Consider the following 26,602-nt stretch of genomic DNA (forward strand, 5'->3'; position numbering starts at 1 on the left):
GGCTAAGCCCATCACGTCACTACTCCGTTCAAGCTCGATGAAACCCCGGTTGGCGAACACTATTTCCGGTCCCACTTTCTGCCTAAGGAGAGCCAGGCTCAGAGAGGTCCAGCAGACTGTCTGCCGCCACACGGCGGCCAGCCACGATTCAAGGCCTGGGCTGACTCCAAAACCCACGCTTCCAAATTCAGGGCAGGTGGCTTCCTCGAGGGGAACAGAAACAGAGCCCCCGGCCCCCCGCAGGCCTTTTCCACTCTGTGGGTTTCCAGGGGCCCTCATGCCCCCCGCCCTCGGCCCCGTGTCAGAACCGGGCTAGCTGGCGGTCAGGCACTGCCTGCTGCCACCAGGGCCCCTCCCAAGGGCTCCGGGCCAGTGACAGTCAGAGCCCCGGGCGTGCGGCCCACGCCTCCACCGCGGGAAGCCCCCCGGGTGGGTTCACGTGAAGCCAGGCCGGGGAGACACAGAACTAGACGCGAGGTGGCCGGCTGGGACCCCGGCCCCACCGACGGCACGCCCGATCAGACCCGCACAGCTCGGTGCACGCTCCCCACGGCAAGAGAAGGGGGGGCGGCGACCGGAGGGAGGCCCCACGACGAGAACGCTGAAGCCCCCTCTTTTACAACAAAAGCTGCTGCCCTCTGAAAACACGGTGCCCACCGGGGCGTAAATAGGGCCTTAAATCGTTAAGCCGTGGCGCGGTGGCGTCTGTAGGCAGAAAAGAGGACTCCCAGGCCGGCGCTTTACCGGCTCTGAGAGCTTTCTGGAATCCAGAAAGCACCTCCCCCAAGAGCTCGAGGTTCTTCCTCACGGGCCCCCAGCCCCGCCCCCAGTCAGGCCCTCAGCCCCGCCTCAGCCCCGCCCCCAAGCCCGAGCACGCCCCCCAGCCCCGCCCCTCAGCCCGGACCCCCCCCCCCCCCCCCCCCCCCCAGCCCCGACGCCAGACAGACCCCCAAGCCCGGCCCCCCAGCCCTGCCCCCAGACAGGGCCCCCCCCCCCCCCCAGCCCAGCCCTCCGCCCGACCCCCCCTACCCCGCCCCCCTCGGCCCATCTCGGCCCCGCCCCCATCCCCGCCCCCCAGCCCGGCCTCAGCTGTCCCAGAGGCCCCTTCAAGCTCCACCTCCTGCCTCTGCAATTCTGAATAATTAAAGGCCCAATTAGGCTTTGGTCTAGTTTGGTGTTAATGAACGTTTGTGGAATCTGCTAAATGCGTTTTACGTTAATTCTTTGCAAGTGATGTACTGGGTGGGCTAGAGATGAGAACAGAGACCACACTGTCCTTAAAGGGGAGCGGGAGCCACAGCCCGGGGCTGCCCAGAGCCTCTCCTCCCTTCTTCCTCCCCGAGCAGAGCTGGGAGCGCCCCACCCCCCCCCCCCCCCCCGAATCGCTCACCGCCCCCTTCCCTCCACACTTCGGGAAACTGAGGCCAAAATGGGACCTGGTCGTGTGAGGGGTGGTGGTTGGGCGGGGCCCAAACGAAAAGGTCCTGACCTAGCACCACAAGGCGGTCCCCCTGCCAGCGACCTGACCTGCCCCAAGACCCTCACGGCTCGGCCGGCGCCTCCCCTCGTGTCCTCAACAACGGCCAACGTACAGTTTTACTGGCGTGTGTGATGTGTACGTGGGATGTCCACGGGGTATGTGTGGTGTGTTGGGGGGGTGTGTAGGTGGCCCTGTGCATGGCGTGTGCGTGTGCGTGCTGTGTCCATGTGTGTCCGTGGGTGGTGTGTGTGCGTGCACAGCTCTGGGGGGGGAGGGCAGAGGACGCCAGGCGGGGGCTCCGCTCCGCGGTTTGAGTGCCGCCACCTCCCTCCCCCCCCAGAGCCAGCTGCTTGGCTCGGTACAGGTGGTCCACCCTCTGACTTCCATTCTTGAAATGGGGTGAAAAATCTCACCAAGTTTACATGATCCTCGTGGAGATTATTTGCAACGATGGCTTCCGAGTGTGTATTTGAGCCACACGGTGCCGTTCGCAGTGGGTGCAAAGGTGAGGACCCAGGGTGATTTTGCTCCCGAAGGCCTGCTGTGGGGGGGGGGGCAGGGGGAGAGCCCCAGGGGCAAAATCCAAAGAGCTGCACGGACGCCCCCCGCGGAGCTGCTCCGCGCCAGCCCCCAGCCCCCTGGACTGCGGATCCCCAGGAGGGACCGAGAGATGGTGGCAGCGAAAGAAAGCACCCCGCGTCCCCGCACCCCGCTCCCACGTGGCTCCTCAGGGGAGCCTGCAGCGACCGGCGGGGTCTACTCGTCTCCTCCTGGGCCATCCTTGGGGGTTCTGCACCCATCCATTCACTCAGTCACTCGTTCACAAACATTCTGAGTGTGGACGTGCCAAGAAAGAGGGAGGTCTTGAAGCAGGACAGACCCTGCAGGCTGGCCGAGCCTTGGTGCTGGTGTGGGCAGGCACACACACACACACACACACACACACACACGCCCCACGCGGACTCACCTTCTCCAGCAGCTGCCTGAGCTGTTTCGTGCGGGCGTCCCGTGAACACATGGTCTGCTGTGGGGCGACCACTGTGCAGATACACCTGCCCTCGCTGTCTTGGGCAGAGCTATAAACCTGCCAGCTCTCCTCGGGGTTGGTGGGCAACACCTGGAGGGGGGGGGTGGTGAGGGAGCGAGAGGGAGAGAGAGGTCAGACCGTAAGGCAGTGCAGCAGGAAAGACACCCGGGGAGGACTGTCAGAGTCCAGCCTCCGGGGAAAAAAGGGCAGAAACGGTTCAAAGACGCGTTGGTTCTGACCACGGGGAGGGAAAGGGGCCCCCGAGAACAAAGGGGCGATCTCCTATCGGGGTCCCCAGGGCCAGAAGGAAGTGAAACCGACACGACTCTTTTAATTCTTTTTTTTCCAATCCAGGGGATTTTTAAATTCCAGGGATGTTTGGAGTTCTGGCATCTGACCAAATTGATAGGTTAGGAGGACGGGAGGGAAGAGGCCGCAAGCCGGCGAGGAGCCAGGGAGGAAAGCAAGTGGCTGGTTCACTCGCAGCACGTAATTCAGAAAGATCTCCTCCCCACAAGGCACGCAGGGGTGGCTGGCGCAGCCTCGCTCCGCCGTCCCTGACGCGAAGGGATGTGGCACCCGCGGCAGAACCCGGGATCCAGCCGCCCGTCAGCCCAGAGCCGCAACGCCCCGAGCCCCGACCGTCCCCGGCACCCCGGCAGAGGCCGCCGGAGGAAGCGCCAGGCTTCCGACCCGGCTGCCACGCGCGGTCCTTCAGTGGATGTCACCAAGTTTCTGGCGGCATGGCGTTCACACCCAGCCTCGGTCCCGGGGTATGCCCAAGGACCCACCAAGGAACCGGAGCCGTGTGTGGCCGGTGTCACCTTGCCGCCCGGCTCGGGTCCCGAGCGCCAGGGGCACAGGGTGGACGCTGCTGTGGGAAAACACTCCCTGAGCACAGACCCTCCCCGGCAGCCTGCCCGGGCGCCTCAGGTCACCTCCCTGCTATTTTTAGCCCGGCCGGGAGGAGAACCTATAGTAGTCATACATTTGTTTCATTCATTGCCAACCCCAGAGGCTTAGGACCCAGACCCGGGAGCAAAGTCATTATGAGAGCACTGGAAGCACTTGAAACGGCAGGTGAACGTGACAAGGGTCTCAGGAGGGGCTCACACGGAGACCTGTGCCCAGGGCAGCACAAACCAGGTGGGAGAGGAGCCTCCTGCCCGCCCCCCTTCATTCCCCACCAGGAGGGGCCCGCCTGGGGTCCTTCCTTCCTCTGTTCCCTCCGCTCAGGGCTGCTTCCCGCTCGGCCTGCCTCCCAGTGGCTCCAGCCAACATCCAACTCAGGCCTGCCCACAGGCGCCCCGGCCACTCGCCACCCGCCCCCTCCCCCCCCCAAGGCCTTGATGAGGGAGGAAAAGCCACCTGGGAGGCAAGGCAGAGGGGCAGAGGGGACAGGAGGGGCCAGCTCCACAGGCAGTGCCCCCCAGGGCCACTGCACCCTCCCTGGCCACCACGGCCGGGACCGTCAGGGACCTGGCTTGGGGACTCGCAGCCGCCAGCTCCCCCAACGGCCGCTGGCCCACTCGGGCAGTCCGTCTGGCTTTGACAAAGTAGGGCGGGCTCCGCTCGAGCCCTGGCTGGACCGGCCCTGACAGGGCGGAGCACCGCGTCCCCACCCCTTACTTGCTGAGTGACCTTGGACAAGTCCCCAAGTCCCCTGCCTCAGTTTCCTGACCTTGTCCGCGAGGGACTTAGTATTAGTTGATGCGGACTCAAGGCCTCCGAGTCCCTGAGGCCCCCTGCCCCGAGAGGAAACCCCCGCAAAGGAAGGAGGCGCGCCCCTGGGGGACCGGGGCGGGGTGCCGGCCGGCGGGGCAAGCGCCGGGGGGCACGGTCACCCCCGCCGGCGGTGGCGTGGGGGGGAGCCGCCGCAGGGGACCCTTGCCCGTGCCCTTGGCCCCACGCCCCCGCGCCCCCCGCTCGGCGCCGCCCAGCCAGGGGTCGGGGTCGGAGGGAGCGGGCGGGAGGGCCCGCGGGGTGGCGGCGGGGACTTACGCCGGTGCTGCGGTCGAGCGTCCCGCCGCTGGCCGCCGAGAGCTTGGTGGTGTTGAGGCCCACCAGCGAGGGCAGCGTCTGGGACATCCAGTTGGTGATCATGGCCATGGTGCTCAGCACAACCCCGATCTTGAGCAGCGGCACCGACATCGCGCCTCGAGTCGCCTCCTGCGCCCGCGCGCGCCGGCGCCGGCTCCGCGCCCCCGGGCAGCCTTCAGGCGGCGGGCACCGCGGCGGGCAGGGGCGCCCGGCCGAGTCCCCGCGCCCCTTCGGCCCGCCGCCGCCGCCCGCCCGCCGCCGCCGCCCCGCGCGCCCCGGCCATGGCTGCGCCGCCCCGGGCGCCGGGGACGGTGGCCGCTGCCCGCTGCCCGGTGTCCGCGGTGCCGCCGCCCCTCCGCGCTCCGCGCCTCGCCGCCGGCTCGGGCTCCGGCTCCGGCTCGGGCTCTGAGCGCCGCGCGGGCTGCGCGCGGGGGCCGCGGCCGGGAGGCGGGGACACGGCCGGGCGGCGGCCGACGCAATCTGCCCAGGAAATGGGTGGATTTTTCCTCTCCGCTCCGGCTCCCCGCCGCCCCCTGGCTGCTGGCAGCGAGGCCTGCAAACCCCAGTCGCCAAGGGGTTGAGATGGGTGTTCAGGGAGGAGAGCCGACCACAGCCCCCAAGTCCTAAAATCGCGGCGGCCTTAGCGTCCAGACTGGTGGCGCCGCTGCTCCCTCCCGGCGGCCAGACGGACTGAGCGAGGCCTGGGCACCCCTTTGGGACCCCCCTGGCCACCCCATCGCGCGCTCAGCCCTCGCCCTCGCTGCCCTGGACGTACTTGGGGGGTGGAGGCTCCACTCTCCCCGCCAACCCTGCCGCCCCGGCACTGGAGTCCAGCCGGGAAGGGGTCTCCAGCCCCAGCGCGGGGAGGGGAGGGGCGAGGAAAAGGGTGGAAAGGGGAAGGCTTTCTGGAATCCCCGGGGATGGGGGGGTGGGGGGTGGGGCAGGTGCTCTAAGGCCTCTGGGAGGAAAGGAGCCTCCTGGCAGGTGCAGCACCCACCAGTGTGGGCCCCTGGGTTGGGGTGGGAGGGGTCCGAGGGCAGGGCAGGAGCTGCGTTTAGGTTTGGGCTCAGGCATCTGGGCAGGAGAGCTGAAGGTGCCCGGCCCATGAGGAGTGTGGAGCTGGGCGGGGCCTTGGGGTGTGTGGTTGGGGGCAAGAGAGGAGCCTGAGTCCTGGGGCCCAAGTGGAGGGTCAGGGCAGCCTGGCTTAAGTCCCCAGCCCTCTGCGGCATCACGGCAGGACACGCGCACGTCTCCGAGGCACGGGGCTGACTGGGTCGACACCTGAACGCGGCTTTAGCATTTGCAGGAGCCTTTAGGGGATGAAGTTTCCGTCCGTCCTCAGTCCCTCCCACTAGGGGTCCCGGAAGTTTGGGAAGCATCCCCCAGATCACTCACCACACTCTTTTCTGCCTGGGTGAAAATAAATCTCCCTTCCTGAACCGGGATTGGAAGGATCCGGCCTTCCCGGGGGCCACCGAAGATGCACACCACCTTCCCAGGGCGTCTGTCTCTGTTTCATGCCCTTTGGGAGAGGGGACGATGACAGCCAGGATGGTCCTGGCCCGAGTGTCGGGTGTCCGGTGTGAGACCCCAACGAAGGGTTTCCTGATTTGTTTTCCCCAGGGGCACCAGGGAGTGCAGGTGGCCGGTTCCAACCGTTGGGGAAGGGCGCCACCTCCCAGTGTGAGCCGGTACTGCAGGCTCCGCGGCGAGCCCGCCCGCCCGGGCAGGTCACGCCAGGCCACACGCGCAGGCCGGGTGCGAGAGGCAGCATTCACGCGACTACCGGAGCTCAGCCTCCTTCCCCTGCCAGCGCGTGACCAGCAGATTCAGGGCCGCGAGCCACGCTGGCCCAGATCACTCACGCTCAAATCCCACTGCGGGCAGTGGCCGCTTCCTTGGCGGAAAGAATCTCCAGTCGAGCCCAACCCAGTCTACAGAACTCTCGGGCCGTGCATCTAGAAGCGGCAAGGGCTTGGATACAGCCTGCCGTGCAGCCCGGGACAGGAGCGACACCAACACGGGAGCCGATTCCTGGACACTCGCCATGGCCGGGCACCGAGCGTGAATGAAAACTCTCTTATTATTAGTGGCCAACACGCCGCTGCCAGAGAGAGGCGTCTCGGACGAGCCGCTCAGCACGGAGAACGCAGACTCAGGGCAGGCGGCCTGGGTTTGAGCCCTGGCTCTGCCACCAGCTGTGAGACCCCGGCCGAGGGGTTGGGCCTGCTGTGCCTCAGTTTGCCTATCTAGGAAACGGGCTCGCTAACAGTAACAGTAACCTCTCTCTCCGGGGTACCGTGAAGACGGGAGCGCGTTAGTGCGGGAGCGGGTTTGGCGCCCGGTAACGGTGCCTTTCCCGGTCACCCCGCTTGGCAGGAGACAGCACGCACTCGGGAGGCCCCTCCGCTGAGTGACCAGGGCTCAAGTGCACGGCAGGGCTGGGACTCGTGCCCCCGGGGACCCCTGCCGCCCCTCGTGACAGCTGCTGCTGTTGATAAGGATGCACAAGTGCTCAGAAGGTATTGCTGGACACGAAAGTAATCCCCCCCACCCAGAGCCCCATTCGAGGAGGTTGAGGGTCCAGATGGGCAGATAGAAAGAATTAAAAACAGGAAACGAAGGAAGTTTGAAGGGCACCACGTCCGTCGGGCTCCTCAACTGAGAAACCCAAGACCAGCTAGTTTGCGACGACGGGGCCGACGCTGCTCCGGGGAGCTCGGGGGGCAGGAGGACCCCGGGACCCACAAGCTGCTTCGGCTCCACCCGCCCGGGACCCCCTCTGACCCTCGACCCTCCTCGACTCTCCGCGCACGGGCACTGGGGGCCGGCCTGGGGACGTGAGCCCTGCAGCCATGCTGGGGAGCTGGGAGCGTTTGTGGCGTCCCCTGAGGCGTGGCTGGGAGGCCGTCTTTGTAAACATCGGGCTCTGGGTGACTCCCACGGGGTTTGCCAACTGTGGACGGTGCCTCGGAAGTGCTACAGCTGCCTAGGAGCCGAGCCGACCCTGGAGGTCAGAGAATTTGAGCGGGACTTGGGGCGACAGCTGGCTCGCACCCAGCCTGACGCCTGTCAGTCCCTCCTCACCACCTCTGCATCCCTTTCTGTGTTTATAAAGGCGCAAACAGAGGCACCATTCACATCCCTCCCTCCCAGAGGGCGTGTGTAGACAGAACAGGGGTGTGTGGTGGGTATAGCCCTGCTCCTGACCCACAGTGAGCCTGCACCCCTGCCGCCCTGCCCTGCACCCCTGCTGCCCTGTCCTGCACCATTGAGGCCCTGCCCTGCCCTACACCCCATGCCCTGCCCTACAGCCCTGTTGCCCTGCACCCCTATGCCCTACCCTGCACCCCTTCCACCCTGCCCTGCCTCCCTGCCCTGCACCCCTGCTGCCATGCCCTGCACCCCTGCCACCCTGCACCACTGATGCCCTGCCCTTTCCTACACCCCTATGCCCTGCCCTGTACCCCTGTGCCCTGCCCTGTACCCCTATGCCCTGTCCTGCACCCCTTCCACCCTGCCCTGCACCCCTGCCGCCCTGCCCTGCACCCCTATGCCCTTCCCTGCACTGCTGCTCTGACAAGCTGGACGTTGGAGGTTAAGTCACTTCTGACTCCTCTAATCCCAAACCAAAGTCCTCTCCAGGGACTGGAATCCATGAGTCAGTAGGAGAGACTCTTGCTTTTAATGCATTTGAAAGGGTCATCCGAGAAGCCTTGAGCAAGTGTAATTTGATTTAAGAGGCCACACAGTATTTCCGAAAGCAAACTGTGCATTGTTGAAGAGTGAGGCATTTGGATTAAAGGATCCTTGGCGTCGGCCAACCCCAAATGTTCCTGAGGAGGAATTTAAATCCCAATTTCCACACGGCTTCCTGGAAGCAAGGGCTCACTTACGCTCACCACTCTCAATAGCCACCGTAACACTAACTGAGCAGGTGCTGTGCCCCAGACGCCCTCACGCCAGCTGCATCATGTCCCTTGATCCTCGCGGCCGCCCATGGGCGATGCTCTTGCCGCGTCAGGCTCGGGAAGACGGCAAGACCTTCAAGGTCATGTGGGGAGCCGGCCGTCCCCAGGACCAAGCTGAAAAACGTGGCACACCTCTGCCTGTCAGACGTCACGGGGTCCGTCTGCTCCGGCCGCTATGACAAAACACTGCCGACTGGCAGCTTATGACAGCAGGCATTTGCCGCTCGTGGTATGGTCCAGCCCTGGGAGGTCCTGCCTCCCGGCTTGTGGCCCGCAAGGAGGCACGACGTCGGCGCATCTCCGTTCTGCAGACAGAGCACAGGTCCCCAGAGTAGGGACTCGCTCAGGTCTGGGCCTTGGCAAAGGGACAGCCCCAAAGAGCAAAGTTTGGATGCCCTTTTGCTGTGGAAAAGCATGCGCATTTTCCCAGGGCGCCTGGGTGGCTCAGTTAAATGGTGGACTCCTGGTTTTGGCTCAGGTCAAGATCTCACGGTTCGTGGGATCGAGCCCCCGTGTCGGGCTCTGCACAGCGAGGAGCCTGCTTGGGATTCTCTTTCCCTCTGTCTCTCTCTCTGCCCTTCCCCAGCTGGCACTTGCTCTAGCTCAAAATAAATAAACATTTAAAAAAAAATGTTTTTTAAATGTTTATTTATTCTCGAGAAACAGAGCATGAGCAGGGGAGGGGCAGAGAGAGAGGGAGACACTGAATCGGAAGCGGGCTCCAGGCTCGGAGCTGTCGGCACAGAGCCTGACTCGGGGCTCGAAATCACCGACCGTGAGATCATGACCTGAGCCAAAGTCGGACGCTCAACCGACGGAGCCCCCCAGGCGCCCCAATAGATAAAGTCTTTTGAAGAAGCATGCATATTTTTCTGAAGCTATCCGCACATAGCCAGGGTGGAGGAGAGAGGCAGGGCAGACAGAAATGGGAGAGGGTTAGGGGGGCCACGTGGGGCTACTCTGCTCCCTCATCCTGTGTGCACCCTTTCCATCACTCTCCTGCTGGGGAAGAACATTTCTGCAACAGCGAAAGGTCCGGTCTGGAGCCGGGCACCTTGGGACGTTTGTTAGCCCGGCTGCAGAGCAGAGAGCTGACCCATCCTGCTGCGAAGCCTCCTCCCGGGTCCCTTCCTTCCGCCGTCCATGCAAGTGGGCTCGAGGTCCTGCGGAGCTGGGACTCACGGTGTCTATTCCAACCCCCCGGGAAAGAGCAGCCACTTCCCCATGGGACAGTGCTCTGTGACCCGCAGCTGTCACCAGGGCCGCTTCTTCCCTCAGCCACGACGCCCCCTTCTAGCCCTCAGTCCCGATTCTTTGTCCTTCAGAGAGCTGACCGTTTGTGGCCCCTCCCCGCAGCCCCCCACACCCTCTGCTCCTCCTCTGGAAAGTTCCATGCTGCTTTCATAAACGTTGCCTCAGACTGGCTTGCATCCAGACCGGGAGGCCACGGCCACGTGTCCTCTCAGTCGCCCAACGGAAACGGGGTCCGCTTCTGGGAGTGGCGCTTTGGAGACCCTGGAAGGGACGGCCCTGCAGGCAGGTCACCCTCTGAGCTGAGCTCGTGGGTTTTGGGGGCCCCCTAGACATTACTGCTTCCTTTCGCCCATTAAGGGAAGTCACCATAACTGACTGAGGAGAGCAGTCTGGTTTCTGCTGAATTTAAGTCATTGATCCGGACACGGGTTCACGGATTCCAACATGGCTCAGAAGGCCAGGTCTGCAGGACCAGGGTGCTGCCCGATGCCCCTCCCTCCCAGAGCACACGCTCCGCCCCCAGCCCCGCCTCCAACAGATTAGAACTCTGCCTGATGGGGGGGGGGGGCCTCCGCCTCAGAAACCTTCCCAGCCAGCTCTACCAAAGGGAGGTGTCGTGTCTGGAGAAATCGAGTACCTGGATGCCACGTCCCCGCTCGATCGCGCCTGACTCTGCCCCTAGGCAGGGAACGGGAACTTTCCTGCACCTGGTGCGGCCGGCGCTCGGGGACTCACGTCTGAGAGCCGCGGATTGTTTCTGAAAGCCTGCCTCTGTTTCTTCTCCGGGACCTTGTTCGCTGTCAGATTTAGCACCAACACCCTGGGGTGCTGAGTCCGCTACTGATAATATTTATAAATATACCTCGGCTTCCTCTCCGACCCTCAGACACCCAAACCATCACTGAGAGCCAGAGGGAGTAACTTCGTGTCCTTCCGGAACCACCCATGAGAGCCATTTTGCACACTGGAGGAGTCACTGCCGTGAAGTCCAAGCTCCCGGAGGGCGTCGCGCCCGCTCCCTAAACCCGCAGGACCGGAGCGAGACGCTCTCTGTGAGCGCCACGCCCCGCACATCTGAATGGGGACGGAGCCAGGAGATGCGCCTCGGTGCGGCCACCCACTCTCCTCCTGGCCGCCAGATTGTAGATGTCGTTAAACCACGCACAAGGAGCACACAGGCCAAACCCCTGTGGCCAGGATCAGAGCAAGCGGGTTGGAAAGCTCGCGTCTTCCAACACTGCCCGAGAGCTAAGACGGCAGCTTCACCCCAGTCACTTGGCAGGTGTCCCAGGATGGAACCTGGGCACAGAGGAAGGGGGAGCTGCGTTTGCCAGAAGACCCCGAGCGGGGCCTGGTCCCTCCTCCCCAGCGCTGTCTGAATCAAGCCCAGAGCCGCACGGAGCTAAGTGTGTGTGTGTGTGTGTGTGTGTGTGTGTGTGTGTGTGTCCCTGCCCACTTCCTGGGCTCAGCCATCAAGCAGACGTAGAGCTCCCTCCCGGACCCCCATTTTGTTCCTGAGAGTGTGCACTCTCCAACGCCTGGCGGGTGGACACGGGGACTTGTTTGAGGCCACCCACCCTTCGCGGTGGGAAGGGCTCCGCAAGGTCAGGGTCATACCAGACGCTCCCGTGCCCTGCTGCCCCCCCTTCTAAAAGCCGAGCTGGCAGGTGGGAGCAGGCAGCGCACGGGGCCCCGCCGCGGGAGACGCGGGAGTCGACGGGCTGCCCAGGGGCGCCCCGCGAAGCTCGGGGGTCTGGAGCGTCGGCCCCAGGCGCCTCCCTGCTGGCTGCTCTGTGGCACCGAGCCTCCCCTCCGCGGTTCATGTGTTCACTCCGTCTTAACAGAAACACGAGCTCGGGTGTCTCAGGCGTCAGACGGACCTGGGAGCACACGGAGGGGTCTGTCACTTACACGCTGGGCCGCCAGGCGGGCTGCGTCATCTCCCCCAGCCTCGGTTTCCTAACTCTGAGGGTGGGGATACGGCACGGGGCTGCTGGCCTCGCCGCCTCCTGTTCCAGGCGACGCTCCTGGCGGGCAGCGTGGTGTCAGCCCCCTTGCTGGTGTCAGCCCCTGTTCCTCGTGTGTGTGTGTGTGGGGGGTCGCCCGAGAGGTGAAGGGACGGGTGTTTTCGGGTCCCACCTGCTGCCCCCTCCCTCAGCCCCAGCGGGAGCCGCACTGGCCAGCGGAAGTGGCCCTGCCGTGGCAAGGACCCTCAGGCTGCCGGCTTCGGGGTACGCAGGGCATCCTCGGTGCTTTTTTCCACCGCCGAAAATCGGTTCCTGTCCCTGTCAGCCCGGCTCACGGTTGCCATATGCGTCTAATTCAGTTTAGCTTGTAATTAGTTTTGTATCACTTTACACGGTGATGTTAATACTGATTACAGGGCCTGATAACTTTAGTAATAAACACAACCCAAGGCAGAAAATTACCTTTCTTTTTATCGGGGAAGGCTGAAGTCAGCGCGGGGAGGAGCACATTGCTTTCGGACTTGAAGCAGCCATCAGCGAGGACGATCTACAGCTTGATGCCCCCACCGCCCCCCCCCGGGTGTCACGGCGCCCTCCTGCCCGGAAGGCGGCCACTTGGGAATCCGGAGGGCTCCTCTCCGGTGGCCTACCAACCCGCCGGCCGCCTTACATGACGTGTGTCGTGAACTGACCGGTTTGGGACGGGACCCCGGTGCTCCCGAACCCCCACCCCGCCTCTGCTCGCACTCCAGCGTCCAGGGCACCCGTGGGGGAGTCCAGGTGAGTGGGGTCGTCGGCCCAAGGTTAGTCTAGAGCAGGCCGCACAACGGGGCTGTTGTAGTCTAGTTACATCGGCTCAGGGAGCGGGCTGGGTTTTCTACAGCGGGACCGGCGGGATCTCAGGAGGAGAGGACGGATTTGAAGTGATGGGTCCCGGTGGGATTCTGGGGGCTAACCCCCACGCCAGCTGCTCTGTGACACCCGCCCTGTCCGTCCACAGCACCCCCACCCCTCCCCAAAGGGGGCCGGGGTTTGCTCTCATCTGGGCTCCGGCTCCCGGCCCGGCCGTGCCAGCCACAGCGACAGCAGGCCACATTGTGCCTGCTCATTGTTCAGGGCCGGAAGGCCGTCACGGCTGTGCGCGTGGGGGGCTCACGTCCTTAAGAAAGGCCAAGCCCGGCCTGGGGCCCGCGGTAACAACAGAAGCTCTGCGTCTCTGTTGCAACAAATCCCATTCCTCCACACACCCTCCCTCCTGCCTTGGCCGGCCTCCGTGTAGCCCCTCCGCCCCCCTCCCTGCCTGCTCACGGCCAGACGCTCGAGCAGCCTCAGGACCGATGCCGCCACCTTCCCCGACGCTCAGCCCTGCTCCGACGCCAGAGCCCTGGGCCCACACGGTCTCCTGCCCCTTGCAAAGCCTCGGGACCCACCAAGCCTGTCGGCCCAGATGCCAGACCACAGGGCTCGGACGTATCCGCGCCCTGAGCCCAGGTCTGACTGCGCTAAACCCGACCAGCTGGCGTCCGAGAACAGCACGAGACGGGGAGGGCGAGTTAGCGGCCGAGCAGGACAGGGTCTGTGTGAGGCCACCTCTTCCAGAGTCATCCGGTTACGAAAAGGCGGACGTGCAGGCTGAGAGGTTAAGAGCTTCCCTCAAGGTCACCTCGATGGCGCCTGGTGGGATTGGGGTATGAGCGCGGGCAGCTGGGGTCAAGGTTGTTGCTACAGAGCCCCCACTCATTTCACACCTTCATATGCAGGCAGCATGCTTCTATCGGTGGACCAGGTAGGCCTGGAGCCCAGGAGGCCCCACAGCCTGACTCCCCCAAGAGGGAGGGGGCGGCTCCCCCGTGCCCCGCTGGGACACTCCCAAAATCCTTCCCAGGAAGCACGAAGCACCAGCCTTTCTTTGGAAATCACGGAATAAGGCCAAGAAAGGCCTGTCTGTCTGAGGACAAGCTTCACCTGGACCCACTGGCCTGGCACGTAGTAGGCCGTCCGTCACTGGTTGGCACTCGGTGGCGCGGCTCATCATCCGTGAACTGTCGGGAAAACAGGTGACTCGGCCACGCGCTCCTCTCCCCCGCCCGGCCGCGAGCACCCTTCAAGCAGCGCGGGTACCAGCCCCACGTTCCTGACTCGCTCCCGCTTCAACGCGGGCTAACCCGCGAACGCAGCGGCCCTGGAGCCCTGTGGGCACGTCCCTGGAAAGGCCTCGAAGGGGGGTGTGTGTGGCCATGGGGGCCACTTACAGAAAGTGGGAGAGAAACGGAGGGGGGGTGTGGGGGGGAGACAGACACCTCGCGGCTCAGCCGCCGGTGCTCGGCCCGCCCTCTGTTTGCTTATCTCGGCCACTGACGAGTGCACTTGGCTTTGCTCATGACACCTGGCTGCCTAGGGCTGGATTACTTTGGGATCAAGAGAGCAAGACTTCGGAGCATGGTTGTGCCAGTAGTTCTCAGACTGACCGCAGCCCAGCCCCGGCCCACACCTGCTCCCCACTCCACTCCCCGCCTCACAGGTTACTGGTGGCCACTCTCTGACCCTTCACAGGCTGGGAACAACCGGGAGCGAGCTTACCTGGTTGAGCCTTTGTTCTAAGATCCCGCCGGGATACGGGACGATCGGCCTCCCACAGGGGACTCTCTAACCTCCCAGGGAGGGAGGGGCCGGGCCTCCTGGCTGCACCGAGGGACACAGTCCCTTGAGACATCCCACAGCTCAGCCTCAGAAAACATCAGCCCCCGTGGCTGGCCCAGGGGAGGGCGCGGTCATGGGGCGCTGGCCTGGGTCCTGAAGGGGACCCGGAAGCAGGAGGAGGAGGAGGAGGTGTGCCTGCACAGGGCTTGGCTGACACCCCCCGGGGGCCGGAACCGGCAGCGTGGCCGGGCAGACGCCTTCGCCACCGAGACAGAGCTTCCAGCTGAAGTCGGACCGAAAGTTTCTTCCAAGAACAGGGGATCTTTACACAGACCTGGGGAGGAGACCTCTCGAGGAAAAGCCTGCGTGGTCTGGGAATGGAGACTCGGGGTGCCTGGAAGCGAGGAGGCCGTTAAGGCTCGGAGGGCGCTGGGGGCGGCCACGTCCAGGGCCACGGACAACCAGCATTCTCTCTCCCAAAACGTCTAAATAAGGCACACGCTACTCACTACCTGCCTGGCTGCCCACGTGTGCTCCCGTCTGTGGAGTGTAATTGTGTGAGTGTGCACGTGCGTGCGCGTGTGCAACTGTCCATGCTACACCAGCCTGGCCTCGGCCAGGCTCTCCCCACCGCCGAGGAAACTTCTCTCCCGGAGACCACGAGGCACCTCTCTAGGGGACCCGACCGCCCGATGGCACCGGGGCAGGGGTCTCTGAGGGCGGCTGGGACAGGACCCTCGCGACGCCAGGGTGGGGGCTGCGTCTCCCGGGCAGAGCCAGGGAGCCGGCAAGGGCTTCAAGGCAGAACAAGGGAAGACTGTTCCAGAGCCTTCTCTTCCGTGATCCTCCTCTTGCCCTCTCTTCTCTCTTTGTTTCCTCTTTTCTCCTGAGATGGAGGGAGGCGGAGGGAGGGAGGGAGGGTCAGGGGCCGCTGGGGGCTTGCGGCAAGGTGCTGGCGGCCCCGTCCGCCCCCTGGACCCGCAGCTCCAAAGGGCCAGTGTCTCCAGCTCCGAGCGTGGCACGGCGGCACCATCGAAAGGGCATTTTAATGTCACCCCCGAGCAGCCCGGCTCCTGAAGCTGGCAGCGTCTTCCCAGCACCCCGCTGCCAAGGAGACACCCCCATTCCAGCGCTCCCAGACAGCCCTCTCCTCCTCCCAGACCTGCCAGCTCCGAAACGGATTTTTAAGATGGAGAATACCAGCCAGAGACGGGCTTTCTATTGATACATTGCTCGGGGGGGGGGCAAGCGAGCCCGCTTCAAACGCCCAGCGGTCCCCACACGCGCACACGGCCCTCGCTTGGCACTCACGCTTCACGCCGCGCATGTGGCCACAACCCCCCAAGCCTCCACACTGAGTGCACAATGCGCCCAGCCCTGCTCCCGCCGCCTGTCCTTCCCGGTCTGGCCTCGGAGGCACAATTGCCACCCCCTGCTCGGGGGAGCCCCAAGGGCAGCGTTACACCCAAAGGCAGAGACACAGGAGGCTCCAGAGTAGGGGGGTGGGGGTGGGGGGTGGGACTCAGAGCTTGGGCTGGAAATGCCAGGAGCTCGGACACCCTGCTCTGTCTCCCCCGCCCCGGGTGCCACCATGCCGCCCTCTGAACTTCTCAGGGCGGTGGGAGGCTGGGGGTCCTAGGCGAGAGGGGCACCCCCTCCCCCCGCGGCGCTGGGCCGGCGCTGGGGGTTCCGCGGGTGGGGGCGCACGGCGGCGGTCTCCGTCGGCCTGCACCCCTCCCTCCCAGCCGGGTGCGCGGCGCTCCGGCCCCCTCCCCACCCGGGCGCGGAGCTGGGAGCCGCTCCCCGACTTGGCCGGCCCCGCGCTGGGCGGACGCCGCGCTCCCTCGCTCGCAAGGAGGAAAATGGCGTTGGACGCACGTACTTGAGTGAGTTCGGTGCCCATCAGGACGAGGAAGAGGAGGCTGAGGAGCTTCCGGGCCGGTTGCATGTCTGGCTGCCACCGCCGCCGTCCTGGTATATGCAGGAGCCCCGGTGCTGGCGCCGGCGCTGCGTGGACGCGGACGCGGACGCGCTCCCGGCTCTGCTGGCCCCGCGCCTTCAGCACCCGGAGCCTCCGCTCTGCATGGCGAGCGCGTCCTGCGCGCTGTCCCCGCTGTCCCCGGGCGGGCGGGGCGCGGCCCTCCGCGGCCCCTCCTCCCGCGCTCCCCCCCACCCCCCTCCCCGCACGGGCGCGCCTGGGCGGGGGGTGCCAAAAGTTTGCGAGGAAGGAGGCCGGGTGGCGCAGAGGGACCCGCGCGCCACGCTCGCGCGCGGGAGTGGGGAGGGCGGCGGCGGGGAAGCAGGCTGGGACAGGATGTGACATCAAAAAGGCGGGGGAAATTTAACTCGGACAGAAGAGTCCATCCTGGCTGGCGGCAGCTGCGGGAGGCCCTGGACCCCCTGGGGTTGGGATGGGAAAGGCAGAGTGGGGGTGGGGGGCCTGGCCGCTGGGGGAGGATCTGCAGGCGGGCTTCACATCTCCGGGAGGGACAGAGATGGCAGCTGAACATGCCCTTGGGGGTCACCTTTTAATGAGACAGAGCAACGCTCAGACCCAGGAAGGATGTCCCGGGGTGGGAGTGCCGGCTGGGGACAGAGACTGCAAGCAGGGCGACCAGGGCTCAGGCCTGTCGGCCCGGGGTGATCAGTGTGGGGGTGCAAGGGGAACGGAACCTGTGCTGGGGCCCCTGTCCCATTGGGTGTGGCGGTGAGGACGTGTCCTTGTGTTCACGGTTGTGTGCGGGGCGGGGGAGTGGGGGGCACACGCGCTGTAAGGGTCCCCGGGAGTCTGCCTTGTGTTCCTCCTTGTCCTTTTACATGTGTTCCCGCGGAATTTACGAGTCCCAGACCAGGGCGGCTGGTCCTGGGTGCCACATTTTCCATTTAAACGCTCCCTTCTGTGGAGGAGAGTCTCCAGGCACCTGTTTTCTGGGAAGTGAAGGTGGCCACAGGAGTTTAGAGGCGTCTGTCTGGTCTCTGTCCCGTTGCTTAGTGGTCAGCCTTTTGGAAATAAACTCTGTGAAGGAGGCTCCAGGCCCGAGAATCCCAGAATACAGAGCGGCTGGGAGTGGTCCGGTCCCATCTTCCCACATCGCAGAGGGGGACAGTGGTGGGGGGCAACTGATGTGTCACCCAGCAAGGTCCAGAGCAGGGGTGAGCAGGGATGAGCGGGGACTCCCAGCCTGTCCCCGTGCAGCCCCCTGACGGAGGAGGCACCCTGTGGGCACCGGCTCAGGAGCTGGGCTCGTGCACCTTGGGAAGAGAAGGTGGGGGAGGGGCTGTGCCCCCTGGGCCCTGGTGAGAGCTCCTGGGGTAGGTCGTCCGGCAGGGTGGGCCCGAGTACCCAGAGGAGGTGGCCTTGGGAGAAGATGTGAGGCGAGGTGAGGCCCTGGGGGCTCTTTGTTCTCTCAGCCCCTCTTCGGCTCTCATTGGCCTGAGAGTGAAAGCGAGCTGTTTGTGAGCCCCTGGCCCCTCCGCTCCCTGGAAGGCTGAGAGAGGCTGCAGGGGTGGGGGGTGGAGAGAAGGCTGCTCGGGGAGCTGGAGGGGCCGGTGTCTTGTCCTGGCCCTTCCAGGGGGAGGCTCTCCGAGGCTCAGTTTCCACTCCTGTAGAATGGGAATGAAAGATGCTCGTACCAGGGCCTCCTAAGCGCAGTCAGTTAAGCGTCTGACTTCGGCTCAGGTCATGATCTCACGGTTTGTGGGTTCGAGCCCCGTGTCGGGCTCTGTGCTGACAGCTCAGAGCCTGGAGCCTGCTTCGGATTCTGTGTCTCCCTCTCTGTCTGCCCCTCGCCTGCTCATGCTCTCTCTCTCTCTCTCTCTCTCTCTCCCTCTCAAAAGTTAATAAACATTAAAAAAAAAACAACCTTTAGTAAACTCGGAAGGACTAGGGGGAGGCTCTGAGAGTTCACCCAGCACCCTCCGTGCCCTGGGCGTACTGCCTGAGCGTCCCCTTCAACCTCCGTGTCAATGCCCTGGGGCTGCTGCCGGTGTCCTCGTGTGCGGAAGAGGTCAGGGGCTCAGGACACGGTCGCGGGTCAGGGATGTGAGCTCCAGTCCTGGGGCTTTTCTTCCTGTGGAACAGAGAGGCTAGGCTGTGTGGATTTCCTCAAGTAGACTGAGACCTAAGGTCTGACTTGAGCAGGAATTGTTTTTATTTTCAAAACTACACAACTCTAATGACCCAGCAAGTCCACCATGGGGTGTGCTCAAAGGGATGGAAAGCTGAGTCTGGAACAGATATGTCTACACCCAAGCTCACCACAGCATTGTGCACAATGGCCAAGAAATGGAAACAACTCAGCGACAGAGGGTGGATCAACAAGGTAGTATATTGGGTGCCGGCATATTAATCGGCTTTTCAAAGGGAGGGGGGAGCGCCTGGGTGGCTCAGTTGGTCCAGTGTCCAGTGTTCGACTCGGGTCATGATCCCAGGGTCATGGGATCGAACCCTGTGTCTGGCTCCGTGCTGAGCATGAAGCCTTCTTGAGCTTCTCTCTCTCTCTCTCTCTCTCTCTCTCTCTCTCTCTCTCTGTCTCTCAAACAAAAATTTTTAAAAGGGAGGGGATTCTGACCTGGGCTTGCGGGTGAGCCCAGAGGACACAGTGCCAAGAGAGGTAAGCCAGACCCAGAAGGACGACCCTGTGGGATCCACTCCCACGAGGCCCAAGAGGAATCAGGCCGTAGAGACAGAAGGCAGAGCAGAGGCCGCCCGGGGCCGAGGGATGGACGGCGGGGAGTAATGACTTATGGGGACACAATTTCTGTGTGGGGTGATGAACAAGTTCCAGAACTGGAAAAAGGTAACGGCTGTGCGACATCATGTATGGGATTAACGCCACCGAGTTGGACACGTGAAAATGGTGAAGGGTCGACACACACACGGCTTTGAAAATAACGATGCAATCTACCAAAAACCCGTCGAATCACACGCTTCCCTGGGTGAATTGTACACTACGTGCAGTACATCTGGGTAAAGCAGGTTTTTTAAGATGACACGCTGATCAGAACAACAACAGAAGCCGATGCCCAGAACCGCCAGTGTCGTCCCCGGGGGCGGCCGTCCGCCTGTGTGGGTGTGCCAACGCCAAGCGCCGACCCGCCAGCGGGGTGCGGGCCACGGCGAGGGAAACGCCCGGGACCGTGCCGGGCACACGCGCACACGCTCAGCGGCTGGACACAAGCAGGAGGGATAAGCAGGCACCGATGCGTAAGGATGAGATCATCCCCCACATGCTCTGCAGCCTGGAGGTATCAGATCGGACCTGAACTTGACAGAAGGCTGAGACCAAAGTGGAACAGAAGAAACTGGGAACTGGAAGCTCGCTCATCACCGTCCGAGTACATGTGTCCCGGAAGGACCTGCTAATCGGGAGAGAGAGAGAGAGAGAGAAATCCCTGTTAGCTGTTGGGTTGGACGTGTTTCTACCCCACGTTGCCATTGTGACCCCATCGGACGCATCCTGGTTTTATAATATTTCTGTTGACTCTGGCATCAAAGCCCCCTTGTGACCTGGTCCTAGCTCTGTTTTTTTTTTTTAATATTTACTTATTTTATTGGGGTGGTGGGGGGGGGGAGAGATCGCATGTGCCTGGGAGAGGGACAGAGAGAGAGGGAGAGAGAATCCCAAGCAGGCTCTGTGCTGTCAGTGCAGAGCCAGACCCGGAGCTCGAACCCACGAACCTGAGCTGAAATGAAGAGTCGACACGTAACCGACCGAGCCACCCAGGCGCTCCCTGGGCTTCTCCCTTTGACTCTCCCCTTCGGGGCTGAAGTCAGGTGCAGGGTGGCCACAGCCAGCGGCGCTGTCACACGTCTCCATGCCGACTGGCGTAGACTCTAGTCTTCCCTCCAACCCACTTGGGAATCGGGGAGCCTCAGAGCCGTGGCTCCAGGTGGAGGTGGGTGCGGAGCCTGGCGCCAAGGACCCTGCCCCTTCACACCAGCCGGGAGCCCAGGGGATGTGGTGCCGTGGGGGCGCCACTCTGCTCCTTGGCGGGTGCGGTGGGATCCAGGTACCTCCCCCTCCGCTGCTGTCCTCCCCATGGAACTGGCACCACCAGCGAGAGCCTGCCGAGCTCCTGCCGAGACCCCCTCGGGAAGGCGAATCGATACGCTTCGCGCTCCTTTAAGACAAGCCTCCTTCTGCTCATTACAATGTGACAGAGTGGTTGCCAAGGCAACGGCACTAACTCTCCCCTCTCCTCTCTGCGAATTTCCTAGCAAATGGGGCTGCACCCACGCAAGGTGTCGGCCGCCTGTGCTCAGAGCGGGCAGGCCGCCCGGCTTCGCCTTCATCCGGGCACGGAGCTGAGGGCCCACCGTTCCTTCCCAGCCCCTCCGGGCCCTCGATGGCTTTGCTTCATCTGACTCCGGGGAGTGACAGGTGTTGACCGAGAGCCTGCTATGTGACAGGCGGGCCAGACCCACGGCCTCCCCGGGGTGTGGTCACCGGGCCCTGAGCCACAGTCACGGGCTCTCACCCACCGCCCAGGGCCGGCTTCCCTCGCCAGTTGCTGGCCTTTGGGGAGGAAAGGGGCCTGGCCCTTCAGGACCACCCGGCCTCCCTCCTGGACTGGGTGTCCTGTCACCGGGAAGACGCCGGTCACGGCAGCACAGACCACACTGCCACCACCATCCCTGGCCCTGCTGGGTGTCTGGCCTGTGCTAAGGGCTTCAGTGTGCCTGCCACGGAGTCCCCGGGGCCTCGTGGGGGTGTGATGCTCCTGCCCTTGTCACTGTCTCTCAGCAGAGCCCCTGCCCCAGTCCAGCCGGGGTTCCGGGGACCACCCTGGGGCCGCTCTCCGTCTCCGGGAAGGGCAAACGAGCGGCCTTCCACCGGGGAGCTCCTGTCCCACCCGTGCTGGACCGGATCGTGCACAGCACAGCCTCGCCGCAGGAGCGTGCTTGGAGGGCGCGGGAGAGGTGCGGCCAGGGTCCGCGAGGCCTGTGGCCACCGAGGCAAAGGCCTCTGACCCTTTTTCCATCTCGCTGCTGCAGCTCAGAGACGGTTTGCTTCAGATCTGTGTGGAGTCACTTTGCCTTTCTGTTGTCCCTTTCGTGATGACTAGGACCTCTGGTAAATGCGGAGCAGACGAGGGGACAGCCGCGTCCTTGCCCCGTGCCCAGCCTTACGGAGACGGCATTCGCCACAGCGAGGATGCTGACGCCGTTTAGCGTCAACCGAGAGAACAGGAAGCTCTGCGATAAGAACAGGAGCGCTGCTTTGGGGTCGCGGAATTGGGTCTGGGGAGCCGCCGCCTGGTGTCCCCCCCGGCGGCAGAAGCCAGGGGTCCCTGATCGGTGAACTGCCGACGTCGGTAGGAAAGGCACACAGGCGGTCTCCCAAAGAGACGCCTGGAGACAGAATGCCCTTCCACGGCCCGCTGGTCTCGCAGTGTGCTGCGTCACCGCCTGGGAAACCATCTTTGGCGGGATGTCCCGTTTTTCATCAAGAGCACAGAGGAGCACAGAGGCTGCAGTCTCGTGTTCGGTAGTTCAGTCCCCGTCCCCCAAACACGATGAAGACTTGGTCCCAACATAGAGCCTCACGCGCGCGGAGGTTTTCCGCAGGTTCACAGAGCCTCCCTCTCGGTTCTCTTTATCCTTCGTTGGCCGAGGGTTTTATTACGATTGGAAATTTAATTCTGTCCAGGAATTTTTTTCTGTGTCCACTGAAAGGAGCATCTGGTTGGTTTTCCTCCTTTATACCGTTAATACGGGTCAACTGCATGAACTGATTTTCAAATGTTAAACCGTCCTTGCTTTCCGAGAGAAGCCCTCCTTGGTCGTAACGCATCGCCCCTTCTCCGTGTTGCTGGCTTTTCTGCGCAGTTCTTATGCATCCATGTCCCTGAGGAGTGCTGGTTTTCAGTTGTTGTTTGTTTTGCCGGCCTCGTACAAGTTGGGAAGGACCCTCTTCTCCGTTACGGACAGGGTTTGCGAAATCTGACGTCACTTCTTCGACAGTTTGTTAGAATTCACCAGTGAGACCGTCAGGGCCTTGAATTTTCCCGGTGGGAAGGTTTGTTTGTTTTTAATTTAAAAGCTCATTAAAAAAAAAAAAAAAGCTGTAGAGATACACAGACTTTCTCTTTCCTCTAGTGCGAATTTTGGCAACAGGTATCTTCCAAGGGATTTGTCCCGTGAACCAGAGTTGTCAAAGCATCAGCGTAAAGTTATGAGTGAAACTCTCATCAGATTTTTAATGTTGTTGAATGTATTGGCATGAAGGTATTTGTAACACTTTCTTGTGTTCTTAAGATCGGAAATAGCAATTTTTAAAAAATTTTTTAAAAATTTATTTATTTTGGAGACGGAGCATGAATGGGGGAGGGGCAGAGAGAGAGGGAGACACGGAACTCGAAGCAAGCTCCAGGATCTGAGCTGTCAGCACAGAGCCCGACCTGGGGCTCGAACTCACGGACTATGAGATCATGACCTGAGCCGAAGTCGGACGCTCAACCGACTGAGCCACCCAGGCGCCCCTGAAATAGCAATTTTTTGACTGCTATATTGATCGTTTGTGTTTTTCTTGTTTTTTGTTTTTTGTTTTTTTTTCCCTCGGTCAGTCTGGCTCCGAGTTGGTCAACTGTGTGATCTTTTCAAAGAATCAGCGACTGGCTTTGTCCGCATTTTCTGGTTTTTGTTGGTTCCCTGTTTCTCTGGTATCTTTTCTTATCTATATTCTTTTCTCCAATCCACCTGGTTTGAGTTGATGTTTTTTTTTTTAATCTTGAGTTAGAAACTTTGGTGTTTGATTTTGGAACTTTATTCATTTCTGACAGAAGCCACTTAAAGCTATGGATTTCCCTCTACACCTGGCTTTAACTGCACCCCATAAACTGTCACCTGTTGTGTTTCCGTTATCCCCTTGGGGTGAAGTAGTCTCTAATTTCCGTGGTGATGTCCTCCTTGAGCACGCGTTACTTAGATGTTGTTGGCATCCATACGTTTGGGGGTTTCCTAGGTCTCTCACTGTTGATTCCTGGTTTAATTGCTCGGTGGCCAGAGAGCACACTCTGTCTGACTTCGATTCTTTCACACTTAAGTGTATTTGCTCCGTGGCTCAGAATGTGGTCCGTCTGGTGAGCAGACCATCTGCACTTTGGAAGAATGTGCATCTTTTAGTTGTTGGGTTTAGTGTTCGATATCAATTTTGTCAAGGTGATGGATGATGTTTTTCAGGTCCTCTGTGTTTCTATTGACTTCTCTCTCCAGCCCTTTTGCTGTTACAACTAAGGACTTGCTTTCTTCTTTCAGTTCTACCCAATGTTTCATGTACTCTGAGGCTCTGTTTGTGCTTGTTTCCTTGTCCTGGTGAATGGACCCTCTTATCTTCATGAAATGTATGTCTTTATCTTTGGCAACATTCTGTGTCTTGGAAGTTATTGTATTTGATGTGATTAAATCCACCTTAGCTTCTTTTTTTTTTTTAATTTTTTAACGTTTATTTATTTTTGAGAGAGAGACAGAGACAGAGCATGAGCAGGGGAGGGGCAGAGAGAGAGAGAGAGAGAGAGAGAGGGAGACACAGAATCGGATGCAGGCTCCAGGCTCTGAGCCGTCAGCACAGAGCCCGACGCGGAGCTCGAACTCACCAGTGGTGAGATCATGACCTGAGCTGAAGTCGGACGCTCAACCGACTGAGCCACCCAGGCGCCCCAAAGCCACCTTAACTTCTTACCCTTACTGTCTGCATGGTGTATGCGTTCCATCCATTCACGTTCAACCTGTTTTGTCTTCATACTCAAGGTGCTTCTGTTGCAGACAGTAGGAAGCCGGGTCTCGTTTTGCATTTTATCCATTCGATGACCTCTGCCTTTTTAATTGGATTACTTATTCTATCAATGTTTAGGTGTGTTGTTTCGTACGTATTTTTTCCTCTTTTTGTCTGTTACTGCTCTCGTACTTTCTTACCTCCTTTTGGGTTACGTGACTGTTTTTACAAATAATTCCGCCATGATCTGTGTCTTGACTTTTAAGTGACACATCCTTGTGTCGTGATTTTGGGGGTTATTCTCGGGGTACAGCACTCACTCCCCAATTTTTCAGTCCACCTGGTTAATGCTGTGCCCCTTCAGCCCAGAAGGGTGTTCACACCCTGATCCTTCGTGGGCTCGTCATCAAATGTGTTACTTCACACGCGTGATAAACCCCCAAGACAAGGTCTGCTTTTTGCTGTAGGCAGTCTTAGGTGTTTCCAAGAAATTAGAGGGGAAAGGCTCACTTTCTATTTTCCGATGCTCTTTGTTCATTCTTGAAGACCCACGTTTCCACGTGGTGTCATTTTCCTCGGCCCGAGGGAGCCCCTTTACATTTCTTGCGCCATAGGGTCCTAGAGGAGGATTCTCTCGGTTCTCCTTCAGCGGGAACATGTTTATTCATTGTTGAGGAGACTGCTTTCGCTGGACGTAAAATTCTTGGCCGAGAAGGTTTTCCCTCAGCACTTGTGGATCGCTAAGATGCTACTCTTTCTCACGGTGGTTTTCTCTCTCTTCGTCACGTCGGGCGATTTCCATCGTCCAGTCTGTATTCTACTTCACTGCGTCTCTCCTCCATCATCTCCAATCTGCTAATTAAGCCCCGCAGGTAAATTTTTTCATTCATGATACTTTATTTTTCACTGCTAGAGTTTCCAGGTGGATGCTTTTGACGTTTTCTGCTTGATTTTCTGTCTCTCCATTGACGGTGAGGCCGTGTTCCCTTCCTTCGCGGAGCATAGTAGCGTTGGGTTTATCTCAGGTTGTTCTCCCTTGCAAGGGTGTCACTCTCCTCACGACTCGGTTGTGCAACCCTTCTGGACACTACTGCTTTCTTACGGGACTCTGGATTCTGTGACATCGCTCCAGCTTACCTGGATGGGCGCGGGCAGCACAGTCGGCCACACCTGCGAATGGCAGGGGTGCAAATCTCGGCTCCGTCAGCTTCCCCTCTGCCCGGTGCACGTGGCTTCGGGGGCCCACCCAGGGCGCCAGCGTTCACGGAAGCTTTGGGGGAGAAGATTGGCTTGTTAGGTAATCTACACCGGAAATGGAACCCTGGAAGCCACTTTTTACTTGTCGACGTGTTTACCAGCCAGAGGGGTGGGGAGGAGAGTTCATCGTGTGCTCAGATGTAGCTCGTCCCGGGCCCTTATGTGGAACGGGCCCACCTTCGCCTCTCCCCTCTCCCCTCTCCTCTGGCATTTTGTTGCTGGCCCGCATGAGTGACCAGGTGGCACTTGGAATATTCCGCCTGGAGACTCCTGGAGGTCGTTGAGCGTATTTCTGATTTTCCACCGAACCACGGGCACCGCACTGGTCCCAGACTTCTGCCCGGGCGTCACAAAGACCGCGCGGCATCCACTGACCTCCCACGCCCTGGCCGCCGGCACTCTATGGCCCACGAGGTTCTCGCGAGCTTCCCACCCCTGCCGCCCCCTCTTGCCACCTGGTACCAAAGCTGACCTCCTATGTGTCAGGTCTGAGTTTTGGCCGCCCTGTCCGTGAGCCACACTCTGCCCCACGCTTACCGCGCGTGACGTCACCCCAACCCGGGGCTTGCACAGCATCGTTGTTTACCCTGCGCACACAGCTGCCATTTTAGCAGGGCTCCGGAGGGACAGCTTGTGTCTGCCCCAGAGAGCGTCGGCTGGGGTGGCCTGAGGGCCGGGGAAGACGCGAGCGCCGGGGCTGGACTCACCGGAGCCCTTGTCCCTCGCACGCGGGCCACTGATGCTGGCTGTCTGCCGGAGCCCCGCGCGTGGCCTCCCCGTGTGGCTGCTTCCTCCCAGTATGGCGGCAAGTGCCAGGGGAGGCCACCCCAGAGAAGAAGGTGGGAGGAAGGGCGTGGCATCTTCGTGGCCTGGCCTCGCGTCCTCTGCACCCTCTCGGTTGAGGTGCCCAGGTCTAAGGAGAGGGGACACCGGCCTGGCTGCGAGATGATTGCACGGCCGCCGTCTCAGTCTGGAAAGAGCACAGGAGATGGGATGTAGGAGGTGATCTCATCCGGCAGATCATCTGCCACAGAGATTCTCTGACGAGTGAGGGAATGTTAATAATTATTGATGAATAAGGAGCTCTTCCGTCTGCCGCTTTAAAGAGCTCGGGGTGGACTGTGCAAAAACACTCGTTTGTCCAAACAAATCTTCTATTTGCAGGGTCCGCCAGGCGCCCCTCAAGGTTCCTGGTCTCCAACGGCCAGTCGCAACCCGTTCTTACATGACACAGGGCTTGCATCGCGATC

The 26,602-nt window shown here is 61.5% G+C and overlaps 1 protein-coding gene across 5 annotated transcripts in view; it reads right to left on the reverse strand.

Annotated features, from left to right (window-relative positions):
* The window catches only part of OLFM1 (olfactomedin 1), a 37,257-nt gene extending 20,518 nt beyond the window's left edge, over positions 1-16,739 (reverse strand). For 2 of the 5 annotated variants that reach the window (XM_045042966.1, XR_006588685.1), the window contains exons 1-2: positions 16,262-16,739; positions 2,448-2,597 (exon numbers count right to left, since the gene is read on the reverse strand). In XM_045042966.1, coding sequence (XP_044898901.1) covers positions 2,448-2,597; positions 16,262-16,702 — 591 coding nt within the window. In that variant the 5' untranslated portion in view covers positions 16,703-16,739. Of the gene's footprint in view, positions 1-1,893; positions 2,025-2,447; positions 2,598-4,508; positions 4,724-16,261 lie in introns of those variants that run through there. The other 3 variants (XM_003996031.6, XM_023242949.2, XM_006939613.4) reach the window with 3 other exon arrangements.
* Positions 16,740-26,602: the final 9,863 nt, after the last annotated feature.

Source organism: Felis catus, chromosome D4, assembly GCF_018350175.1.
Source record: "Felis catus isolate Fca126 chromosome D4, F.catus_Fca126_mat1.0, whole genome shotgun sequence".
Lineage (NCBI taxonomy): Eukaryota > Metazoa > Chordata > Mammalia > Carnivora > Felidae > Felis > Felis catus.